Source organism: Cebidichthys violaceus, unplaced genomic scaffold, assembly GCF_023349555.1.
Source record: "Cebidichthys violaceus isolate CVI_PGR_0920_01 unplaced genomic scaffold, fCebVio1.0.p SCAF_25, whole genome shotgun sequence".
Lineage (NCBI taxonomy): Eukaryota > Metazoa > Chordata > Actinopteri > Perciformes > Stichaeidae > Cebidichthys > Cebidichthys violaceus.
Genome location: NW_027176428.1, coordinates 5040874 through 5067319, shown reverse-complemented (window position 1 = coordinate 5067319; position 26446 = coordinate 5040874). Strand labels below are relative to the sequence as shown.

The 26446-nt window shown below is 39.0% G+C and overlaps 1 protein-coding gene across 6 annotated transcripts in view; it reads right to left on the bottom strand.

The window, feature by feature from the left end:
- Positions 1-2801: 2801 nt before the first annotated feature.
- kif21b (kinesin family member 21B) overlaps positions 2802-26446 on the bottom strand; it is a 61151-nt gene continuing 37506 nt past the window's right edge. For 3 of the 6 annotated variants that reach the window (XM_068720085.1, XM_068720087.1, XM_068720086.1), the window contains exons 24-35: positions 26072-26316; positions 25228-25296; positions 24966-25076; positions 21758-21796; positions 18709-18845; positions 18347-18527; positions 17865-18029; positions 17018-17135; positions 16743-16913; positions 10612-10811; positions 9323-9459; positions 2802-8051 (exon numbers count right to left, since the gene is read on the bottom strand). In XM_068720085.1, coding sequence (XP_068576186.1) covers positions 9360-9459; positions 10612-10811; positions 16743-16913; positions 17018-17135; positions 17865-18029; positions 18347-18527; positions 18709-18845; positions 21758-21796; positions 24966-25076; positions 25228-25296; positions 26072-26316 — 1536 coding nt within the window. In that variant the 3' untranslated portion in view covers positions 2802-8051; positions 9323-9359. The remainder of the gene's footprint in view (positions 8052-9322; positions 9460-10611; positions 10812-16742; positions 16914-17017; positions 17136-17864; positions 18030-18346; positions 18528-18708; positions 18846-21757; positions 21797-24965; positions 25077-25227; positions 25297-26071; positions 26317-26446) is intronic. The other 3 variants (XM_068720090.1, XM_068720089.1, XM_068720091.1) reach the window with 3 other exon arrangements.

The window sequence follows — 26446 nt, the reverse complement described above, 5'->3', positions numbered from 1 at the left end:
CTCATTTATTGCATATTTAGAGCTTTCTTCATATTCCCCAGCCAGTCCTCTTGAATGAATTACTTCTTCTTGTCGTTGTTCTTCTATCCATTGCAATAATTCTCTACGTTCAACTTTGTTTCCAAGAGGCTGCTAATTATCAGTCTAATTTATTTCCTGGTTTCAGTTCCTTTGCATCATCTGATCTGACTCCTATTATCATAGACAAGGGCTGTATTCACCAATCAACCGAAAAAAAACCTTTTACATCCATAAAGTTACAGCTTGAATAGTTTTAATGTCTGTTTTTCCCTTTCTATGGCCACTACATCAAAAGTTCAGATACCCATACCCGAGGTAACAAAGCACAATCATGTCTTTTCATGATTTGAATACGTCTAGTTTTTTTAATAGATGGACGTATACAAATATTTTACTGATAATTAGTTGGAGTCTGATTATCAAGGCATGTGGTCTGGACTAAGAACCATCGCAGACTACAAGCGTAAAAGCAGCAGTGCTGAAGTAGTCTTAGTTGAACTGAACACATTCTATGCACGCTTTGAGAACAACTGCCAGGCTGAACAGGTACAAAAGGCCCATGACCAATGGCCACTAGTAATATTGAGGGCAGTTGTGTGCAGATCTGTCAATAGGATAAACCTAGACAAGGCACCTGATCCTGAGGGCATTACTACTCTCATTACATGTATAATTCCTGTCATATGGATTGAATATGTTTTAATTATGTTTTTCATTCTGTACACATTATTTTGCAGTTCTACGCATCCTAGGAGCACTTTCTTATCTAAAGTGAAGTCCAAGGACAGAAGTTGTCGTATGCTGTACAGATTGTATAACTGAGGCATAATTGTTTGTATTCATTTGTAATATGATCTATTTAAATAAATTAAAATGTAATTGAATTATATCATGACTTTTTATATAAAGTACTATATTTTGACATTTTTTCAACATACTATACGATGACTTTCTAATGAAATTCCAATTTCAATTTTGGACACACTGTAACATTTGTATGACGTACTATGCGATGACATTTTTATGACGTATTTTCCTATTACTTTACATGGCAGACAATACTATGACCTTTTGTGGCACACTACTATTACTTGTCATGACATGCTATACAATGACTTCTTTTAGATACTATACTATGATTTTTTTCAACATACTATCCTTTAGCTTTTTATGACTTTTTCATCAAACAATACTGACATTTTTTTAAATTGAATACTTGTTTGCTTGTTTGACATGCTATAAAATGCATGTTTTGTATACTTTTGATTAATTTATTTTATTAATGCTTTTTTATTACACACAATACTATAACTGATTTAATCTACTATACTTTGACCTTTTTTTGACAAACTATACTATGACTTTCAGCATTCTATACTTTGCCTTTTTTGAGATGCTGTACAATGGGTTTTATTACATACCAGACTATGAAACTAAGATTTTTTTCGACATACTATACTATGACTCTTTGTGTCTTTTTAGACACGTTATTTAAGAATCTGAACTATCGAATTTAGTTATTGACTTATTCATTCAGCGATGGAGTAGTACAATGGTGAGAGAAGTTTTAAAGAGATGGGACATCTCATACTAGTCTATGACTTCTAATTGATTTTTCTTGGACATGCCATGACTTTTTTCGACTTACTAAACTATGACTTTTTCATGACTTTTTTTGACATACTGTACTATGACTTTTCTGTGACTTTTTTCGACTTCCTAAACTGACTGTCATTTTTGATTTGGCATGGGTTTTACACTGGATGTCCTTCGTTATGCAACCCTTCCCATTTATCCGGGCTTGGGACTGGCATAAAGAATGCACTGACTTTAGCATCCCCAGAGGATGGGTTAAAAAGTCATCGTCCTATAGACCTGACCTACTATTATTGTAAAATTGGTTTTAAAAAATTTAATTCTGAGTGGCATTAAAAAGTCTTAAAAGTAAACTTTCAGAACTCTGACCTAGTAAATTACAGTATTTTTATTTGTAATATTGGAGTTAAATTAATTTTAGTTTACCCACTTGTAAGCATAATCAATATGGAACAGTTCCTATTTTCTCAGGGCATTTGGCTAAATTTCAAATAGATTTTCCCAGTTACAGGATGATGGATAGAGTAGGACAGAGATTGATGGATCAGCAAGTAAGAACAGACTTACAAGTACGTTGTTGTGTAATGAAACAGACAAATGCATTCAAATGAAATTTGGAGTTTGTTATAGAGAGAGTGCAGATGGAGCACGTACTGCTGGGACGTGACAGGGTTTGTGAATGGATGTTTTTTTGTTTGTGACTGGCATCTTCAAATGGTTTTTGCCTCCTCGGAGGCGTTAATGGCCGTCGTACATCACAGTGCTGGCGTCTCCCATTGCGGCTGGGACAAGCGCAGCCTGACATGAGTTAATGATCAGAGTTTGCAAAGGAAATGAAGATGTATGAGTTCTGAGTCTGTATCTCTAGTCCTGAAGTAGAAAGAAATGCATCAGGATGAAAAACATCTCCCCAAACCTACATCTCATCCCTTACAACCTCTTTGCCTGTTTATCTCAATATGATAAATAAACTCCACGTCCATCTGCAAGGTGAAGGATCTTTGTTTTTCTTAGCAACTTTGGTCTTTACCTAAAACAGAGGAGATCAAGAGCTAAATGTAATCTGCAGACAAAAAAAACCCCCAATCAATGTGATCTTGTAAAAAATCTTTCTTAATATTTATTCATGATCCAAAGAAGAAAGAAGACAATATACAATATTCATACCAGAAGACTCAAAAGAGTGTTGTTTTTAACTTATTTATTTCCTTGAGGGAATGTTGGATCCGTCATTAAATATTTATTTACATTATTTACAGTAGATATTTTACATGGCTCGGTCACATGCACATTGTCATATAAAAAAAAAAACTGTACACACATTTACACTCATTTAAGAGGGAGTAGTCTGTGCAATAAAAGGCACAAATTACCTTTGACCCTGCATTTATGACCCATGAGTACATATTTCACAGACACTGCCACATATTGTATTACCATGAGCTCAACATGACAACACACGCCTGGAGAAAAATAACTTGAGTAGCTGCAGAGAAGACCTGTGTTGGTGTATGATAGCAATCCACCGACGAGCAGCAAAGCAGTAGAGTGCCCTCTTGATTGTGTCTAAATGCGATTCCAACCCGTCAGCAGCCTGAGGCAAAGTCTTTTCAGCCATACTGATAAAGTGAGCTGAGACGTCGTCTGACTTAGAGCAGAGTTCCACAATCTATAGGACAATCTACAATCCTCAGAATAAGTCTGTTACAGACTCAGGATATAAAGTGAATGTTTATCAATGTCCTACGTACGCATTCTGCTTCTTTAAGGCAGTAAGGCCGGTTGGCTGAGGCAAAAGGCTGAAGCTGAGCTGTACTCTTGGGTTTCACGTCCTAGTGGTCATAAGATGGTTGGGCCAAACTATGCTACAGGTGGTAATCACATAACCAGCTCTCCCACTGTATCCGTCCTGTGGTGCTATACCTAATACCAGACGGACTGGTTACAGACACTACACATTATTTTTTTGTTTGCTTGGGAAAATTGGTGCTATGTTTTGCTTCCAGCCAATTGACCATTTGCTTAATTAACCATTTGCTAAACCCCGCCCCCAAGCAGCAATTGTCCAATCATGGCTTAGCAACCGTAATGGTCGATATGGCTAATTCATTCTGTGTCACCAGGTGAGATCCATGGGTGCATTGTTTTTTGGCACAAGATTATTTAATACTACCCCCAGGGGGGGCACCAAAGTCAGAAATTTTCAATTACACACATAGTGGCTTTAAATAGTGATCAAGGCTGCTGAACAGTTTTCCAATTTAAACTAGATCCTATTAGCGGTTAACAGGTACCTACAACTGATTTTTTTAATTTTTTGACATTTGGCTACAGAACATTGGCTTCAGCTGGTGTACCAATTTGGGATGGTACATTTGGTGTGATAATAACCCTTTGTGAACGGACATTTCATCAGGTAGAATTTTTCCGCAATTGAATGTTGCAGGAGAAATAGATTAAGGTTAGCTCTTATCATCCTGTATAGCCTGTTTGTGGTCAGTAGTGTTAATAGGAAAAATGTCAGAATATCAGCAGACAGTGAACATAAGGAAGGAGATGGGCTCCCAAGTGTCTACAAAGGTGTGCATGCTGCTCTGTCAAAGAGAAAATTCTCACTCTCCAGAAATATTTGCTTGAAAAGAGGACTTTAAAGGCAAGGACATACTGGGGACTGGGGGTCTTTCTACTTCTTGACTGTTATCTTACATACTGCATCAGCACAAACATTAATATAATTGATTTCTAAACCTACTGTAGAGCTAAACAGGTTATTTTTCAGTACAATTTCAGTGCTTTAAGCCTCGTTTGGACTTATAAACTGTCTTTGTAAACTAAGTCTAAAAATAGGCTTAATACATATCTGAAAAACAATTCACAGAGTATTCACAGCCATGTTCATTATCCAAAGTGCATGTAAATCCTAACTTGCAGAGATTATTCTGAGGCCATCTGATGATGAAGACGTCAGTTAACCTCAACTAAATCTCTGTAATATCAAAAAAGGTATGACACACCTATTTACACATCATCAAGTAATGAATTGGCGCTGACCTGACATTGGCAGAATAAAGTAACTTTGGGTGGGGCTGATACAAGGCCAGATAATAAGGTAGTTTAGGTAATTAGGGCTTCACTGCTTATATATGCGTATACATAAATCCTCCAAGCAAGCTTCTTTTGTGAAGCACGCATGAATTCTTTGCTAAATTTTTTACGCATAATTCATTGACTGTCAATGCTTCAGAATCCAAACAAATGGCCAAATCCCTCTAAGATTTTGATAAATCCACACAGGTATTAAACATTAAGGTTAACAATAGCAGGGGGAATTAATTGACTACTAAATTGCTATGTTTTGAGGTGACCAATCAATCGATGAGCACCACTAACCTCATGCATCCTTCAGCAAATGTACAAGCACAGGGCACCCAAGAGAGTGCCTAAAGCTACTGTACTACAAGATCTTCTCCAGCATTAAGTAGGAGTCTGGAGAAGGGAAAAACTGAGATAAAGGCTGTCTTAGCATTACTATCACATGAAATCCACCAAAGAGCTGGTGAGCAGGGTCAGTGTGGCTAATGAGCAAAGATAAATACATAGTGTACAGTGGAGGGCCCAGTGGAGTTTGACTCAAGGTCTATAGTATAAAAGCCATTATGTTGTGGAGGTTAATTTCCCTACTGACCACAGTCTGTACCGCTTACTCCAGTTTAACTATTATACAATTATATTTTATGCATATTTTAAACAAGTAATCATGGTCAAAAATCTGTGCACATCCTCTCAGAGTTACAAGACTTTGGCCAGATTGGAAGATAAGATGTGTACATTTTGTACAGGAAAGCACAGTATATAGATAATAAGTAAAGGGAATCAAATGCAAAAGCAAAACATGGAAATGAGTCTTTTACAAAAAAGGGATGATACATAATAGTACCTTTGTCCAAAAGTAAAAAATAAATCTCTCAAACAATGCATTTGGTCAATTCAAAGAGCTACCAAAATTCACACGGTCAAGTAATGACTTGAGCTTGACAAACAATATCCTTCAACCTTTACCTGAGTTTCTAAGAATGGCAAAATATTAAAACCGACAACGCTTTTAATAACCCTCATCCACACATTTGCATTCAATGCACTCCCCAACAATATAAAACCAAAACCCATATCATTACTTTTGGAGAATGTAAGCAGCTTCAACCTCATCTTGGCTACATCAACAATCAGCAGTACATACTCCTGCTTAGAGGAGAATTTGCAGAAAGTATGTCAACAGTATTAATTAACTTCAGCACCTGTGACTGCTATTTTATGATCCAAGCTTTGTTGAATTAAACTACATGTTTCTTTTATAAGGAAAAATGTACTAGATGACCAAAGTATTCATTTTTTTCAACAGAAGGAGTGATATTTCAGAGCTGAACAAAACGATTCTGTGCTGTGGTATTTTGACACCATGACATGACTTGCTCTTAAATGCTGCATGTCATTTTGAACCGATAAAAAAAGCTCAAGTTTATAAATGAAAGGGATGTGAATGCTTGCTACTATCCATTCAACAAAAAGATAATTGAATTGAGGTGTAAGACTTGGGTTACTACTGTTGCCTGTAGGAGTGTGTGTGTTATGTGCATACAGTATGTGTGTGTCAGTGCAGTGCTGAATGTTTTTGATTAGAGAGACACTAAATCAACACAGTGAGGGATGCCACGATCTATCAAGCAAGTCGAATAACCAAAACATCCACTGAAAGCTTGTGTTTAGTGTGTCCACGGTTAGCGCATGTGTGTTGCCCACACATATAATCTACCACAAAAACAGATTTGTACATCAGTGCAGGGGTACAGGAAGTTTCTCCCACTCTTTAAATGTAGCAGCAAACAGTGGGTGGAAGAAAATTGGGATTCTAATAAGAAATCCCTCTCAGTTATGACCTACTTCCCCCCCAAGTAATCTTGCCTGAAAAGCAGCCTGAGCTTAGAGACCTCTAATTAAATTGGCTTCCCAGAGAAGTTCAGTAGCTGAGAAGGAGGTACACTCTTTAGTAAGGCTGGTCAGTCTGATACAGTCGCTAACCTTAAAGATCAGAGTGGAGCTGAAAGCAGGCAGGGGGGAACTGATAGGGCTCCTATTACCATTTGTGTGGAGGATAAATGGCAGGAATGGGCCACATACTGTAGGATGGTTGAGATAATGATCTGGCACTTTGGCCTCAACGAAGTACCCGGCTCACAAATGTCTTAGGAGTGTGTGCAGTAGGTACGTACTGTGTCATGTGCATCTGCAGGGGTGGGTTGTTTTTTTTTGCCGCAGTTAGCAGTTTTCAGAGCCGATATTACAGTCCTGTCAGATCCTCCGGGGCCAGTGCTACCTTAGTTGCACTGCTGGTCGTGTGCTTTCCTGTTTGCAGGGTCAGCAGCTAGACAGTCTTATAGCCAGAGAGCCACAGAGGACACATCCACATAGAGATGAAGAGACAGGCATAAAATAAAGACTTCAAAATGTCAAGCACCAGGTGTTTGCACAGAGACCTGTAAAAATGTTCCCTCCCACCTCACGCCTAAGTCCAAAACAACTGAGGTAGGGAAAATAATAAATTAGTAAAAGTCATTAAAAAAAAATAACGACTTGTGGAATACAATAAAGTTCAGTGATATACCGAGAGCGACTTGAAATAAAAGGATTGGAGGGCGTTTCTGTTGTGATAAACAATGGTGTTTTGTCAGTCCAGTGATGTCTTACCCAACATCAACAATAATCTATTGATCACCACAATGAGCCCATAGCATGACCCTCCAATGTGTTCATCATCAGAACAATGCTAATGGACACGGTCAGTCTTGAAAGGAGGAACGGGGGGGAAACTGTCAGAGGTCCAAGTTGTTAGTTAACGTCCCTCTGGGATTTAAATTCAGCCCGCGTCATGACTTTGAGACAAGGTAGATAGATACATGAATACACACGTATTTAAGCAAATTCCTCTGTCACTGTTCCACAAGGATATGGAAACCTTGGTGAAAGAACAGAAGGACACTTTTTCTTTTCCTTCTAACACCAGGCTGTGGTAGTTTTCATGTCAGGAGAGAGAAATTGTTCTGCCTGATGAATCCACGGCTGGAAAGATGCGGTTCATATTGTCCAAGCGTCACACCTGAATGGCTCTTTAAAATTGGCAGTAAAAAAATCTGAAAGGCAAATAGTTTTTTGCCTTTGAATACATATTCCGCCTCTGCTTTGTCATTTTGCACCCTGACAAAGAAAAAAACACCTTGATTGCCTTGGAAACGGTGTTTGCAGTTCCACATCTCATTGATAGAAGGGAGCAGGTCACAGATCAGGAGCTGAAGTTGCAGCAAGATGGGCGACAAAAGAACCACCTCTGTTATCACCTCTTCCTCCACACCTTCGAAGACCAGATCTTCACTGTCTTGTCGCTAAAGAGAGAGAGAGACAAAAAGAGAAGGGTGGGATGATGAGCAAAGGGAAGCGAGGAGAACACAACAAAGGGAGAAAATAACAAGACATCAATAAGACAGTCTTCCCTTTTAAAACGAACCATTTACATCAGTACATCAGACACAGCACAAAGAGATGGACTTAATAGTGCACTTCACACACCAACTTCATTATAGACCCCTCTCATGGTTTCAGTAAAAAAGAAAACATCTCTCCAACTTCCCAGAAAAGAGGACAAACAAGTATGATTCATAACTCTGCAACAAGTAAATCTAATCAACTCTACTCTCAACTGACCAGGAAATTTAATTTTAATTTTCCAGGACATTCCCGGGGTGCTAATCATAACACCTTGCACTGGTCAATTAAGCATTACCCAGGACAGCTTTGTGTTTTCCATTAACACTAGCTAAAGAGGCTAGCTGTGCTCTTTGGTTGGTGTTAGGAGAAGCTAAATGTCAACTGAGTGGATTATGTCTGAAAGGATAATGCTGAAGGTGTTAAATAAAAAGTTCCACTTGCGGAGAAATACCCTTCTCGTCCAGAGTTTGATGAGAACATTGACATCCCTCTCATGTCTGTACGATAAATATGAAGCTACAGCTAGCAAGTATTTAGCTTAGCTTAGCATAAAGACTGGCGACAGGGGAAATAGCTAGCATGGCGTTGTTCAAAGGTGACCTACCAGCACCTCTAAACCTCACAAATTATAAAGAAATATATCTTGTTTGGTTAATGTACAAATGTCATGCTGGGGTTTTACAGGGGGTTACATGCCAGACTAGATAGTGCTAGGTTAGCTATTTCACGCATTTCAGTGCTATTGAAATTGGCAGAAAAATGTAATACGCGTATTTTCAAAAAGGACCACCAGGCTAATTTGCACACAATAAAAAAACATGCATTTAAAAAAATTGTAATATATAAAGAAAGTTAAAAAAAATATTCTGGGCATAACTATGAGTCACTTTTTTAGTCACTGATTAGCTATTTGTCCTAGCGGAGGCAAGGATCAGCAAATGAACCAGTAACCACAATAAAAAAAAAGTAGAAGTCAAACAGAAGCATGTCAAAAAACAAAAGAACAAAAAAACTGCAGAAAAGAATGATAGAAGAATTGGTTGAAGCAAAATTTAACAAATGGATAAAAACAGAACAGGAGCAAACAGAAAAGCGCAGGGACCACCCAGATAAAGAAATACAAGGAACACGTTATGGAAAAGAAGGTGGAAATTAGTTAAGAGAATACCAGAGGAAGGGAGGGTTGGTGAGCGGAGAAGAGGCAATCATGGGAGGCTGGTAGCTCGGCCCTTGATGGCAAGGACCCGTCGAGGAAGACACGGGGTCAAGCCTGGCACATAGCTCCACAACTTCACCCTGCAGTCACTGGGGTGGAGGGGGGGGGGGAGGGGGGCGGCAAAGTTTAAGAGACAAATAGGAAATATCCGTCCACAGAAAAGAAGACGAAAGAGCATTAAGAGGTATGATAACAATAAAAGAAGTTGCGAACGGGAGTGAGAAGAGGAGAAGACAGGAAGAAGAGGAAGTAGAAAGTTAGTCAACTTCAGTGATAGCCCACCAGCTGAAAAAAAAATTAACACAAAATGTTGTGCTGTGACTGATGTGAAAAAAGTTCCCTCGCCAAATTTGTAGAAATCCACTCCACTCAGATACACACAAACAGTAAACAAGCATTATCTGACGCAGCTATGAGCTCAGCAAAACACAGATTTGGAGAAAAACAGGATGTAGCACCCCACTCTCTGAGCTACAGAAGCTGACACACAACTGCAGATTATTGCTTGGGATGAAAAGAGTATGAATCATTCTACAGTGTTTCACTCTCACTCTCTCGATCTCTATAACTCTCTCTCTCTCTCTCTCTCTCTCTCTCTCCCTCAAATATAAACATTATGTGTCATGTTCTCAACCTCCAAACCCTCCTGATAAGGCTGGCATTATTATATATCCTTGCTATTGTCAACAAATACCACGAAAACAAAAACTAACTAATGCATTATAGTTAATCTCTCAGTAGTTTCTGACTTCCCTCCCTCATCTATGGCTCTGAGCTCCAAGCCCATTTGGTGATACTGATGATTTAAATATTAACAATTGTATCCTTAAAGTAAAGTTTCATTTTTAAAGAAGGCCCTGTGATATCCTTAAACAGCAGGGCACTGTAAAGTATCCATCTATCTATATATCTATATATCTGTAGTTTTAAGCAAACCTTATTCAAAAAGGAGTAAACTGTATATTTGTTGGGGGCTATTTTCAGCAGCGGATTAACACACATGTTGTGCTCTAGTCAGTATTTACAGTAGTAAAAGGTATAGGTGGGATTGATAAATAATGTTAAATAGTTTTTGGACAACAATCAAGCTCTATGGCACAGAGAAATGAGACATATCAGGCAGGCAATACATGTTAGCAGGATTAATTCATTCAAATAATACAATTTGGACACTTCTATTTCACAGTACTACAACAGGAAACATTTTTAGATTAGTGGTAGTGTATTTCTTTTGTTTTTACCTGGACGCAGTGAAGATCTGTCTTGAGTTGGTACAAATGGCGTTAATGGGGCTTTCATGACCCCTGACCTCTCCTATGGGGGTGAAGTTGTCTACGTTCCACACCTTCAGCATGCCGCCCCTACAGGCGCTCAGCAGCATGGGCCGGCCCGGGACATATGCCAGAGCGCACACCCAGTCCTTATGGGCGTTGGGGATTTGCTGTGGAGTCAAAGCAGAGACAAAGTCAGAGAGAGATACTTATATTAGCCTAAATCTCCTGTTTCTACATATAAAAATAAAAATCAGGAATGTGAGTCATCCGAGTAATTGCATTCCTAAAAAAGCACCAGTATCATTATATAAGTATTTCATTAATAATGGATGTAAATCATCGTCAGTAAAGAAGTTTATTTCTTGAATTAAAAATGCACATATCACTTGTACTGTATTTAGACTCAATACCTTAGTCATTCTTAGTTTATGTGTCTGCATGTATTTTATTTTGCAATAAAATAAACATGATTCATCTGTCTTATGTTTACTAAGATAATAACTCTGACATGAGCCGCTCCTTCATAAAGCAACAGGAGAGAAATAGCAAAGAAAGGGTCCAAACGTGTGTGTTCATTTCAAATTACTGAGCAAGTATTTGGCAAAGTGTGAAGGTTCATTTATGAGTAATGTCAACCTAATGTCTACATGACTTAAGAAATTCTGATTTTATTGGATTAGTTGTTCCTGCAGCTCATCTTCACACTTCTGCTGCGAGGAACAAACTGTAACACACTGACAAAAACGTCTGACAATTTCTGGTTTTACACAAGGCTTTAAAACTTTTTGGTTTGGGTGTTGTTGTTTTCATTTTAGTCCGTTTATCTCAACCAACTGGGCAGCAGATTCATTTAGGTCCAAACAGAGGAACACATGCACAGGGAGATAACTTTTATTACATTAATCTACTTTTTCATGTTGTGTTTGATTAGCTTCTGTCACTCATTATTTTCATATAGCATTTGAGATTAGCTTTCCACCAAAATAACACTGCAAATGAAGTACCTTTTGATTATTGTTGTTCCATTATTAGCTCACATACTAATTTGTTTTTCTTTGTTTTCCACACTGCAGTTTGCAGTTAGAAAGCATATGTTTTTCCTCTTCAGCTTTCTGAGCCTAATGATAAATCAGTATTATTATTACTGAAGGGGATTTACCTTGAAACACAGCTCTAAGTTGTTTTTCTGTTCAGCTTTTCTTACAGAACAATAGTCCAAGCAAAGAACAAAACACATGTTGTGAGAAACATTATCCAAATAGCTATAATTTGCAACGCACCAAATAATGTAGTGCAGATTTCACGTTGCTTTGTATAAAGAAAGGTGTATATTTAAAAACACCATGAGTAGCTCTCAATAAGTTATCATGATTCACAATACAACACAGAAACTGTTGACACAAATAAATAGAGATAGACAGAAACAATGTTTGTTTACAATGCACAGACAACATAGTAGACAACAGGTAGGTAGAATGAAATCCTGGATTCATGCTGCTTACCCAAAAATCTACTTCAAGGTTTGAAAGTGTATGTCCTTTGGCAGAAAACTGATGTGTTTAACTGTGAAGTGTTTGTTAAATATGTTTATGTGGCCTTCCTCTTTGCCCAAAATAGTATTTCACTGTAAAAAACAAGGATGTATTGACCACTGACATAATAGGTTTTGTCCATTCTCTATTAGAGCTAGACTGAAAAACTGGCTGGCTGATAAATCGTCTGATATTAGTTTTTCGTCAATACACAAGTATTGAATTATATGTCGGACAATAAGTAAACAAGAAATGTCAGTACAGAAGTGCCAAAGATATATTTGAGGTAATTTAGAAGCAGTGACTCCATTACATAGTTTGTCAAACAGAGAGCACCGACAAGTTTATTGTTCAACTGTAAAATATCACATATTTAGGGGATCCATTGAGATTCTTTAACTCTCAGAGATCGATGCCATTGACCCTGAAAATCCAGTATGGCTTCGGCTCTCTCTTCTCTTGTCATCAATGCTGTTTTCATAGATACTAGATCTGGCATCAGTCATTCCTGTATGCCATGTTCAATGCTGTTAATTTATGTGTTCAACTAGATGAGGTAGATTACTTTTTCTTAGCGCCTATAAATCAAAAATCATCTGCAATTCCATCTTGTCAAAAATTAATATAAATATTGATATACATGTATTTTAAAGTAATTGCATGAATATTAAATGGGTTTAAAATATAGCACCATTTCAGTATAATCTATTTGAAGCTCCCACCATGACAGCTGACTGGACAACTTCCTGATTCCAGGTGTCAGCAGTTTGTCATTTTTAGTTTGGATCTATAGCCAGAAAAGTTGAGAAATTAGAAATCTTTCCTTAACGCTAAGGGAAAGGAATCCTGCCCTGCCCCGGAATCCACGGGTAATTGGGAGTGTGATAAGAGCTGTAGAAGGGGAATAGAAAGTACCAAAAAAAGGGAGAAAGTTCTCACATATATTACTTCTACCTCGCTATCTCTAACAACTTTACACCAGTGGGTAAAAACGTGTCAGTGCTTTCCAACACCTCATAGAGAGCAACATCACACTGCAGCAACAGTTGCATAGGCATGTCGACAAACCAGCAAAACACACACAAACTTGAAATTGTTTTTGGGAGGTATATTTTTATAAAGCAATTGGGAATCACTAAACTAGAGTTGAGTAATTATAAATAAATTGCTTCCCATATTCTCCCAAGAAACACACTATGGCGTGTGCATTTTAACAGAAGGGCTGGAGCAGCAGAAGTCCTGGAGGAGGCAGGGTCTATTGTAATATATTCTATTGTACCCTAAGCCACAATTTGATCCTATTACATAATTAGACAGAGACTACAGAGTTAGAGAGGCTGTAAAATGGATTGTGTTGGCTGCTTCACAAATGAGGTTAAGGTTATATGCCGCAGACCACAGCACTAACTGAGTTGATATAATTCAGCCTTTGAATGGAAACTGTAATGTCTTATGTTCTTGTTTTCTCTGTTCAGATCAACAAAGGCTAAATAGAACTTATGCAAATAACAAGAACGTGCTGATTAATATGCATTTTACAGTGTATGCAAATGAGTAAGCCACATCCACCCACAAGGTGCATTATAATGCACTAATAACATATGCAGCACCAATGTGGGATGCACTAGAGACATCACAGGAGTCAACACATGAATACATACGCACGCACACATGAATACATACGCACGCACACACGCACGCACACGCGCGCACACACACACACACACACACAAAAAACTTTTCTCTCTGGTACCTGTGGCTATGATGCGTGTGTGCTCCAACACCCTGACATAACAACACTCTGTTGACCTTCTCCACAGAGAGAACCCTCTGGGGAAAGGAAGACACGAAGGGAGCTGTCCACCAACTAAACGCTCAGCAGGCAGCACATTTTTTTTAACAGCAAAGCCAGTGTCAGATAACAAGTAAAATACAATCTCTACTGGGACTGTATGGGCACAGACGGTGTGTGCGTGTTTTGTAATGTCTGTGTCATGACTGTGATTTATTTTCTTCTAATAAATGTCTGCAACTAATGGTTATTTTTACTCTCAATTATTCAGTTCTTCAATAATCATTTAAATAATCATGTAGTCTACAGAATAGTAAGAAAAACATTTTCAACCAATGGTTATTTCATAATGGAATAAAACAAGAAAAGTAGCAAACCCTCACATTAGAGAAGCTTGACCCAGAAACATGTTAAGCGAGTGGCCGGGATGGCAATATCAGTCTGTCTGATACATCTCAACAGTTATTGGATGGATTGCCATTAAAGACATCCATGCCTGTGATGGCTAATTTCCACTATGACGTATCTATCTGTTTTTATTGTCTGACCACTCAGTGTTTTGGCCCTTTTTGCATTGGTAAAGTTAATCAATGTCAGACATGGTCAGTAAGGGTCCTCTTATGGAGCTAAATCCAGGTCAAAAGTTTTGATCATTTGAAAAAATAATTTGAACCTGAAAGTTCAAGTTATGGTCTTGAACATTGAAAAATACAGCAATGTATTCAAAATAAAAATAAGTGAATGAAAATTTTTGGGTTGAATATAATTTTGATTCAGTTCTGGAATTTTTTTGAATACATTTATTTTTTTCATTTTTCACTTTCTTATACATTTTGATATTTGAGGTCTAGTATTTTTCAGGTTCAGATTTTATATTTTCAGATTCAAATTTTTAGTTTTTTCGGTTTCAAATCTTTTTTTCACTTTCAGATAATTTTTTTCAGTTCAGACTTTTGACCCCAATCTAGCGTGGGGGCGTGGCTTCAACTGAGAGGGGCGTGTCATCATGAGTGACAGCATCACAAATAAGGCTGAGGACCTTCCTCAACAATGTTGCCTTCAGGTAACGTGGGCACCACGAGAATTATGATTGAACACTTTCTATACACGATAGGAAGGTCCTCAGCCTTCTTTGTGATGCTGTCACTCATGATGACGCGCCCGTCTCAGTTGAAGCCACGCCCCCACGCTAGATCGGGGTCAAAAGTCTGAACTGAAAAAAACGATCTGAAAGTGAAAAAAATATTTGAAACTGAAAAAAAAAATATTTGAATCTGAAAATATAAAATCTGAAACTGAAAAATACAAAACCTCAAATATCAAAATATATATGAAAGTGAAAAATGAAAAAAATAAATGTATTCAAAAAAATTCCAGAACTTAATCAAAATTATATTCAACCCAAAAAAACTTTTCATTCACTTATTTTTATTTTGAATACATTGCTGTATTTTTCAATGTTCAAGACCATAACTTTCAGGTTCAAATTATTTTTTCAAATAATCAAAACTTTTGACCTGGATTTAGCTCCATATCCTCTCAGGTTGAGTAATATTGGATGTGTGTCTTAATCAGGGGCATGATACTGTCAACTTAGATAGGGGGCTGAATGGGGATGCAATCAGTGGACCATTGAATGGTTAATCAGTGAATGATCACTGTTGTCCAGATGTCCTAGTGATGAACTCCTCCTACCCCACCATGTACTCAAGGCCTTTATAAGTCGTACACAACCAACACTCTGGGTGCCTTCCTCCTTCAGACCGCATTGCGGTCTGTATGACGATTGAACCTTCTCTACACAGAGAATAAAGTCTTTAAGGACAAACTTCTTTTCTCAATGTTTCTTAATTTCGGTATCATAGGATTCACTCGGTACTCTGTAGTTTTTTCCACCACATGCCCCCCTCAGGATAGATTGTAGAGACTTTAGTGATCCCCTGACTTTTCAACTGGCATCACTCTGAGGGCAAAATTTGAATTTCTCTAATACTTTTGGTATAAACTAAAGGCATCCCCATCAGCCTCAGCTGTACTTTATGTTGTTTTTTTGGGTCTAATGACCAAATGTTCGCATGCTTACACTCTAAACTAAGATAAACATTATACCTGCTAAACATCAGCATATTATCTCTGTCACTGTGAGCATGTTATCATTATCATTTAGCTCAAAGTGCTGCTTGACTAAACACAGCCTAACAGAGCTGCTAGCTTAGCTGCAAAATAATTTATTTAATTTTCAATCAATTAAATGTTTAATTACTTAAACAATCAATTGATTATCAAAACCACGACTCCACATTCAAATTTGGTATCCTCACCAAAAGGAATAATTTCCCCACAATAATCTCCCAAAGCCCCTTTGTACTGTGTTGGCACTCTATCTGCACTTCATGCACCGTATATAGAAAGTCTGGCTTTGAGCGCAAGTTAAGGGTCAAAATGTCATGAATTAATAGCCTCAGAGAACGATGGACTTCTTCTACCTGCAGGCTTGCAGCCCATAACGTCAGGATTTTAAACTTTGATGTATAAACTCTACATCCACATGAATATAAAATAATTCTGTTGCCTGCTGAACTCAACCCCGTTGACCTCACATACTGTGTAGGAACAGACAACACATGCAGTCTTGATTTCAGATAACCCTTAGCGAGGGTCTGTTCGTCTTCAGCATAGTAAAAGAGACGTGTTTTATGCTTAAATAAAAAGCCTCTTCTTCAGCAATAACACATATCTTGACAAAAACACATGCTCTACATGCAGACACACACCTGAGTGAGTTCCTGCGGCTCTAGATCCCATTTTTTGATGCCGTTGTCTCTAGACCCACTGAACAGCACATCTCCCTGTACAGCCAAACACTCGATGCCGTCATAATGGGGCGGCTCAAAGTTATGAGCTGGACCTATATTACCCAGCATTCCCTCTGCCACATCAAACACCTGAGGAGAGAAGAGGGAGCAGAAGATTAGATGTGTCTGCATCTGTGACACTCGGGTATGGTCTGAATGTGTGTGGTGTGTGTGTGTGTGTGTGTGTGTGGTACCTTGATATAATGGTCTTTGGAGCCAGTGATTACTTGGTCTTTGCCAAGCAGAGACTGTCCTACTGTCAGGCACATGACAGAGCCGATGTGGCCTGTCAGCTTCCCCATTCCTTGCATCCTACACGCACACACACACGCACACACACACACACACACACACACACACACACACACACACACACACACACACACACACACACACACACACACACACACACACCAAAATTGGTGAACCAAACATCAGTGAAATACATTTTCAAGGTTTCACTGAATGAAATCGCTTTCCATCTCGCTAGTGAAGCAAAACTACTGAGACACAGCAATGCCATAGGCAGAGATGATACTAAAGAAATGTTTAATACATTCATTTTTCATTTCTGGTGGTGGTTATGCATCATTAATTGGGTCTGAGCCCCTCAGCGTAAACTGTCTGGTCCAATCTGTTAATCATTTCCCTCTAGATGCATAAAAAGACAGCGAAGCTGTTGGATTTCAGAAAGAGGTGCCTTGTAGAGAACATACTCAAGCACACGTTAGTGCTGAGGTTGTGCACTTTCATTTGACAGCCTTTTTAATTTCTTAAGTCAGATGTTAATTAACTCTCTGGTTGATTAACATCTGACAAGTGAATATATACATCCACGTCAAAAATAATTTAAGGCTGGTGGTCGAACTGAACCAACAAAGGTGGGGGTGACTAAGAATAGTAATCAGTGAAGAAGTTCATGAATACATACATACATACATACATGAATGAATGACTGACTTCATACTGTAACAAACAATTGAATGAGTAGTTCAATGAAAAAATTAATCTATGTCTAAATTGATTATTGAACAAATATACCTGTTGAGGTCCCACATGCGAACAGTGTTCCCAGCAGCAGCGTAGAGCACAGATCCTGACGGGTTGAGGGCTATCTGGTTAATCTGACACTCACCCTGAGCAAATGTTATTGTGCGGGTGGTGGTGCCCGCACATACATCCCCCGAAATCACCTGCCCCGATGAACTGTTTGGGTTAAAGAGAAGACAAAAGGTTTAAGAGAGATGGACAAAACATTAAAAAGGGGGAGACATGAGGTGGAAAAACAAATGGGAGAAACAGAGTCAAAAAACAAGTGCAATGAGCAGAATTTTACAGTTGTCATATCCTCTGGATGCATTTTACATAAACATTTAGTTTGTCACTTTTCTGCAACTTGATAGATCACTGAACTGAAAAAGCATACCCCTAAATCGCTTCTAAAAAATATCTTGTGAGCTGCAATTACTTTGTTTCACTGCTCCAAACCGTTTCATGTGGCTGGTTGCAGGGGGGAAACTTACGTAAGCGTGCGGACACACTTGGCAGAGTCGCGGATGTCCCACACCTTGATGTAGGAGGTGGAGACGGAGAAGACCAGACACGAGGAAGGAGAATATTTGACTGAAACCACGTTGTTTGGGTGGCCTTTGAGGGTGACGATCTCTTGACCCGTTACCAGGTTCCACATCTTACAGGTGCGATCTGCACAAGGAAAAAAGGCAGTTAAAATTCTTTCTTTGGGTACTTGCATTCATATCTTGCATTCATATCATACATCAGACAGGTACTTACATACACACTTTAAGTCATCATGTTATTTGTTTCAACATGAATCCACTTAAAAGAGTTTTGTAATATGAATAGTATAGTATAGTATGTGTACCTTTAGATCCAGTAAATAGCAGCTCATCTGTGGCATCCACACACAGGACTGGCTTCGAATGGCCCTCGGCTACAGAAACACACTGCAGGGGCGCTGTCCGACCCCCCTTCACACCCCCGATGGAATTGATCACACCCCTAAAGATCACACACACACACACACACACACACACACACACACACACACACACACACACACACACACACACACACACACACACACACACACACACACGGTGTCACAGTGTCTTCCAAAGTCATCAGTGAGGATGATTTCTTTCCACATATCTACAGGTGTACGCACTTTAAAACACAGGCCGATCACAAACATGCACACAAATATAACACAAAAATAAGACACAAATATTCTTCCCATTATACAGTGACAATACAAACCTCAATAGATACAGAGGTATAATGTGCTCCCCTAAAAACTATGCAAATATGCCATCACACAACTTTATGTTGGTTTTCAGAGCCCACCCACTCCATCTCTCTGGCCTGCCTTTACTCCCCCTCCCCGCTTTCCTGTTGTTGTGGAACATACCAATTAAGGCATTATAAGAGTTGCTTTCCTATAGAATCTCGTTCTCTCTCCTTCCTTCTCTCCCTCCTATGTTGTGTGCAGTCAGTCTCTCTAGCTGAACCTCTGCAACCCCCCCCAAATCTATGGAGAGCAGTCAGCAAAGTGAAAAGAATAAGAGGGAGGAATGTGGGAAAATTGGTCCCCAGTGGACTTCATTAATACCTGTGGTGGTTAGTGTGTATGCGAGTGCAAATGCTGGTGAGAGAGAGTGAGGTGGAGAGCAAAACAGTGAGGGAGAGCCAGAGGATGTGAGTAGGGAAAAGAGAATCTGTGATCACACACAAAACTTGGGACAGATTTTGTTTCTGCATACAGTGAGAAAAACACAGAAGGGTGTGTTTAAAAATAAAGATAGCAACATGCTCCTCTTCTGTGCCTGCACGTACGCCGATGTCCCAGCGTGAAAGCACACGCACACAAACAAATACACACGTCAAATAAAAAATTAAATACCACACACCATACTTTCTGTGCATCTTTTTTTACGACGTAAAAATGCCAACCAAAATGAAAAACCATCAGTGAAAAAAGATTGCATGCATGTCTACCAAGTCTCATGAAACACAAAAGAGCACCGACTTGTGCAGAATAAGCTCAAAACAATTGTTTATGACAGCCACAGCCTGAAAGACCAACTACACAACAGCCTACAACTCAAAAATAAACCACAGAACAACGTCCTAAGACGTCGCCACCATCACCACATGCAGCATCCATTCTCCGCCAGTCAGGTGGGAGCTGACTCAATTCAGCATCCCCACAGCCAATCGTCTTTCAGGGCCCAGGGAAAAGGGTAAGTGGAACATGTGGGTAAGTAGAGGAATGTAACAAGTTGATAACATAGTCAGATAATCCGCTTCCGCTCCTCTGCAGAGCTGCAAAACCTGACTGTACATTCAATCTGTCCCACCCACTTTTTTGGTCTAATTCCATTTTTGGAAAGACTTTGGAAAGGTATTTGATCAAATAATGGGGAGAACCATACATGTGACTGATATATTAACATGATTTTTTTAGTAAATGGAAAAGAGAAGGGAAGGAAGATTTTAAAAAATAGGAGAAGAATTTGAGGTGCAGTTTTCATTTGAATAAACCTCGTCACTCTGAAGGCTGTTATTGTGTTGTCTGAGGAAGGCCTTATGCTGGATCCTCATTGGTAAATGGGAAGTCAGGTGAAGTAAGATGTTAAAGCTTTTTAAAGTAATTTTTTACTTTGAAATTAATAAAAACATAATTTCTCTATTTTACCAGAGCCCCTATATTTACAACCACATTTTACCTGCCAGGGAACCATTATGCTGCCATATTTTGAGGGCTTTTTTTAGAGTTTGTCTTCTGTTTTCTCTATAAAGGACATATTGTACACTGCACATACTATAATATTGCTTAATGCAGCACTCTGTTTCTCACAGCACGGCGCTGGTCCAAATGGCAGAAAGTGTTCCAATTCTATCAGCGCCTGTGAAAGATATCATAGTGTGCCGTGTTATGCACTATGTGAGGGCTGTTAATGGCTGTTGCAGGGCCAAGCACCAAGAGACCAGCAGACTAATGAAAACATGGAGGGAGATCAGTGTGTGCTCTTTGCAATACACAGAAAAACAGACAGAAGAGCCTTGGTGAGAGGTGCAGCTAAAAACACAGAAATAGATCAGAATAAAAGGAGAACATTATTTATTATATCAGTTTTTTCTATTTGTCTAAAAGGAGTAGTTTGCCATTTTTCCTGGCTCTGTCCAATAGTAAAAACACTAACTAACTCATTAACTTGTTGTATTGCATTTAATATGTGCAAAGAAAGAAGTAGAAAACTAGAGCCTCTGTCGGTTGCCTGGCAAATTCACAGTGATGACAAGAAGCCACTGTATCTGGCCTCTCTGCAAAACCACATTTTGTTGTTTTTACACTTGGAGACAAGCAAGAGCCAGGCTTAATTTTCCCCTACGCCCATTTCCACTCTTTGTGCTAAGCTAACTGTCTACTGCTACAAATTTAACAAACAGACATTAGAGTGACAACAATATTCTCATCTAACACTTGACAATAAAGCAAGTGAACTATTACTTTAATTTAAGTATTTCTAAACCTCTTTCAATACTGCAGGTTTTACTGGAAATAAGGCTATATAGTAAATTACTGACCATTGTTGTTGGTTGTCTCACAAGTGTTAAATTCAAACCAGGTGGTTACTAAAGTCATAATATTGTTGTTTCAATAATAATAATGGTAAGGTTCACTCAGGTCTTGTGTGAGAGCAACACAACATCACAGGTGAGAAAGGCCGGCAGGTCAAGAAAGCCGCATGTGGTTAAAACATGCAAGACAGCGACCTCACCCACAGCGGGGGCAAAGGGAGGCGGAGGAGAGGCCAGGCGAGGCACTGACTACCGGTGGAGACGAGATGACACCAGGTGAATTAACAGGCAAATGGGAAAACATAGAGTGACAAACACAGTTCCTCTACCTGAGCACCTCGGAGAGCGAGGAGTCACTGTCATCCGACCTGGAGGCAGAAGAGGAGCAGGAGAGGGGAGGGCGGGGTGGGAAGAGGAAAGGGTTAACCACGCTAAGGAAAGACAGAAGGGTTACTGGCAAAGGGTTAAAAGGAGGAGGAAGGGTTTAGATATAAAGCAGAGAGCAAACTGGCAGGAAAGCTCAGTCAAATAATAAAGCTTGTCCAGGTTTTATCAGGCAGTTTGCCATGAAATGTGCTTCTTCCCAAAGATAACTACTGAACAGTCTGTATTCATTAACCGCTGTCTGCAGATGTTTACTGTAGGTACACCCACACTGGCAACGGGTGGTTAAATGGACTTTTCCCTGGTGTTGTTAGGGCTAACATTAAATGTTAAAGGTTTAAAGACATAGTTAGACATTTTGGCTTGTTCACTTTCTTTCCGAGAGTTTGATGAGAAAATTGTTTCCACTCTCATGTCTGTCCGTCCAATGTAAAGTTACAGCCAGCAGCTGGTTAGCTTAGCCTAGCTCTGCCTGACGGTAACATAATTTAGCCTGCCAGCACCTCTAAAGCTCACTAATAGACAGGTTATAACTACTTTGAATTAGAAAAATGACATGGGGTTATGTGCTGAGCTATAACCAAGACTTGTGATAGTTACACAGCTTATTATCAATTAAACAAAGAAACATGTTAATTATTGAGCTTTAGAAAGGCTTTTGGCAGGTTATCCGTTTCCCCGTTTCCAGTCTTTATGATAAACTAAGTTAGACGACTGCTGGCTGTAGCTTCATATTTGACATACCGATATGAATATTTTCATCTAACCTTTGGAAAGAAAGTGAAAAAGTATTTAGCAAAATGTCAAACTATTCATTTGAAAAAGGCAGAAAAAAGGTACTGAAAGAAAGTAGGAAGTAGTCAAGAAGGGACCACTAATACCAATACCAATACATTGAGGTCAAAGAACTGCACGTTACAATTTCTACACTTTTGTAGCCCCAATGCATGACTCCCCTGACACCAGTGTCCGCTCTCACATCAACTCTTTCCAGCCATATACAGGCAACTAGTGCAGAAAGGAACATATTAGGATTAGGCTCCAGGGTTAACAGAAGGAAAAATGGAGGATAAGGTTGTCAAACTCACAGGCCGCTCAAAGCTGTCGAGGGAAAAATCTAAACCACACCAATACAGTACTTCCACTGAGTGTAACAGTGCAATGAAAGTGTTATTATATTGTAAATATTTTATAGCTTCAGGTTTGTCACTATGAGTGCCTGTGCTTTACACTCAGAATCAGGAGACAAGAAACCTTAGTTTGAAAATGTATTTACCTCATCCTGATTGAGTCTTTCAAATCTGTGTCAAACGCCTGATCCCTGTCTCATAGGCAACCAATCTCTTCAAATATGATTTGATTGAAAAACAGAAGCAGAATACATCCAAAAAGTCCCAATCACAAAAACCTCTTATTGCATTTTATAAAATTTTGTGAACTTGCAAAAGGTCATCACCATCTTTTTTCTTTGCATAGCAGACAGCTTTTCATTTGGCACCCAATCGCACAGAAATCATACATACGATTCAGACTGGCTTTGTAATTATTTTTTTTATAAATGGTCTCCACTTATAGCTTTGAATTTATGCTTGTGGTGATGCATTAAGTGTCGGAGCTGGGTCACTGTGAGTAATGTTAGCATAATGAAACCAAACAAACCGAAAATTATGGTTTAAATAATGAATCTTTGGTAAAAAAATTAGTTGCATCCGGTATTTACTTCAGTAAAAACAACAACACATTTACCTCCAGGAATACCTCACTTAAAAATAGTGTAAATGAAAAAAGTATGTTACTACCCTCCATCAGATTGCAACTATGCAAATACTCCCTGACCAAATATGAAAGGAAAAACAACCTCACACCATTTCATCCTCCTACATCAGGCTCTATGGGAGGGCTTCTCCTGTGGGAACTACAAACGCGACCCTAAACATAAATATCCTCCCTCACTGCCACACTGGGTTAATTTAAAATGACAACCAATCGCAAACAGCTGCATGGAAAGATGACAAGAGCCAACTCATTTACCTACCTTTACTCCAGATAATGAGGACCCACAGGCTCCTATACACACAAATATTCACACATACAGCACACACAAACACAACACCCTAACTCATTTCAAAAAGCACCCTCGCTAACAATTAGGGGTCAATAAAGCTGAGAAATGTTCTGGATAAATAAATATTACAAAACAAACAACTTCAGAGCCAAAACGCTCACTGAAATTAACTGTTGACATTTGTTAGAGTTGAAAGATGGAATTGATTGTGAGCAGGAAGGGAAACGGCCGGTTGCTCATTCCAGACTTAACCCTTTTGCAGCTGACATTAAAATATATCTTATATCCACATTGTGAATCTAAACTTCTCAATGTGTAAGCATGTAGTCCAGCTACACACATTGAGACATGTTCATAAAATTCTGTTTTTTGGGGCCAACATCTAACTACAGCCTCAAAAATGACCATACATTTAAATCTAATTCTCTTTGACAACAAACCTGAATATTATGAGAAAAGATTTATTTCAGGTTTATTTTTATTGGATTAGATCGTACAAGTTGATTTATCTTTCTCTTGTCCAAATGCACCTCACAACATCTCAAAGCAGACATATTATGCCACATCTTGCTTTTTTCCAAACAACAACTGCCCTGCCAGTTTGCTCCTACAGAGCATGTTACAATGTGAGCTGATTCCCTCCTATTTTGCATTTGTTTCCTAGTAACTGCTATATGTCGACTGGAATGATGCTGCAATTAGTACAGTCTTGTTGTTAGCCTGTGGTTGTGGCTCTTGAGTGCACTTAACACCTGGATTCTGTGAATGTTTGCACCATCCATACTCCCAGGAACTACATTAATCCCAAACAAAATGTTTTCTCTAAGAGTGGATAGGATAAGAGCGATTCATCTGAAGATAGACAGTTGGAATAGCACACTCTTACATCTACAACGTGGAAAAAAGTACTTTCCTCACAAAAGGCCTGACCATCAGCCTGTCTACAGGGCCACTTTATACCATGGACGAGAAGAAAAGAAAAGAAAGGACTGGTTCAAAGTCAGACTGAATTGATCTAATGAGAATGCAGGGACAAAAAGGACAAAAGCAGTGAGTGTATGTTTGTATCTGTGCAACAGTGTACTCACTTGTCCAGAGCAGAACCTTGGGTTTGGTTGCTGGTGAGCCTTGAGAAAACATTGCGGTCGTTCCTGGTCCTTAGAGGAGGGGAGGAGGGGGGAGTATAGCCGTCAGTGGGCCTGATAAGGGGCAGGAGGGTGAGGAAGGTTTAGGATAAGGAAGGACAAGAAGAGTTAAGAGGAAAGAAGTAAAGAAAATTACATTACACAGTCAAAAAATGTGATAAATCTGCCAACAAAATAACAAAAGATTTGATTACAGTGCATGTACCTGTACGCACGGTCGTAAGATTTCCTCCTTGTTAGAGGGGAAGTGTCATAACCCCGAGACTGCCTGGGACTGGCGCACACACACACACACACACACACACACAAAAGCAAACTAAGCAAATCTTCAAGGGAGTGCACAGGAGGATGATTCACCTCTATGTAAACTGTTGGGAATCTATAAGCAAGAAGGGTTCTTTAGAATTTAACAGCATTTCTAGCAGACTAAGCAACTGGCAGACTAATTTCTTTAAATATCAAATTGCACACAACCAGGCCTCCCATCCCTGAGGACTGATGCAAATTTGACTGATTCATTGGCTTCTCCTTTTCGCTCCTTGAAGCAGTTTTCTAACCTAAGAAATGTCAGGTCTCTGGTAGTTTTCTAGTAGTTGTTTACTTGGTAATGTGCAGTAGGAAAAAATCTCTGTCATTAGGATTAATAATGTTCCTGTTAATTTGTTATATTCCACAAGGTGTATGGTTATGCAATTATCCTGTTTTTATTCCACTTGTTTGTTTATTCTTGTAACACGTTTCATGTTTAAATGTTCCACATGTCATTGTCATTCCATGACTCTGCTCTTATGCGTGATTGATGCTCTTCAGCGAAACAAATGTTGACCAAAATGCCAAATCTTAATGAAAAACTCTTCTGCACTTTCATTTCCTTTGTTGCATTTTGGGCATCTAAAAACGTATTATTTCACTCTAGCTGTATTTCTGGCCTATAACATTTGCATATTATATATTATATTTAATTTCATCTAACTTTAGAATTTCATCCTAATGATTTTCTTTGCTTCTGTAAATTCACCTTGCTTCATTACATATTTTGATTCACTTACAAGGTGTGTCCCCTGACAGGTAGGCTGATGGTGCGGGATACCCGGTCCCTGTGGTAGTGGTCTCGTAAGGCCAGGCTGAGCCCCAGACTAGCTGTCCCCAAGCTCAGGCCGTCCTCCTGGATGTCCGTCAGCGACGCCAGAGACTTGGTGATGTGCTGCTGCTTGCTGCCTGATGAGGAGTCGACGATGGGACCAAGATACTCCGCAGACACCGCCTTCATCTGAGCTGACAGACGAGGCTCCATCTGATGAAAAATGTTACAAGAGACAATAAGAGGGAGGATGATATGAGAAAGGAGGACAGTGTGATATGAATAACTGAGAAATACAATAAAAGATACATATTGACTTTAATTAAGGCACAAGAGGATATTA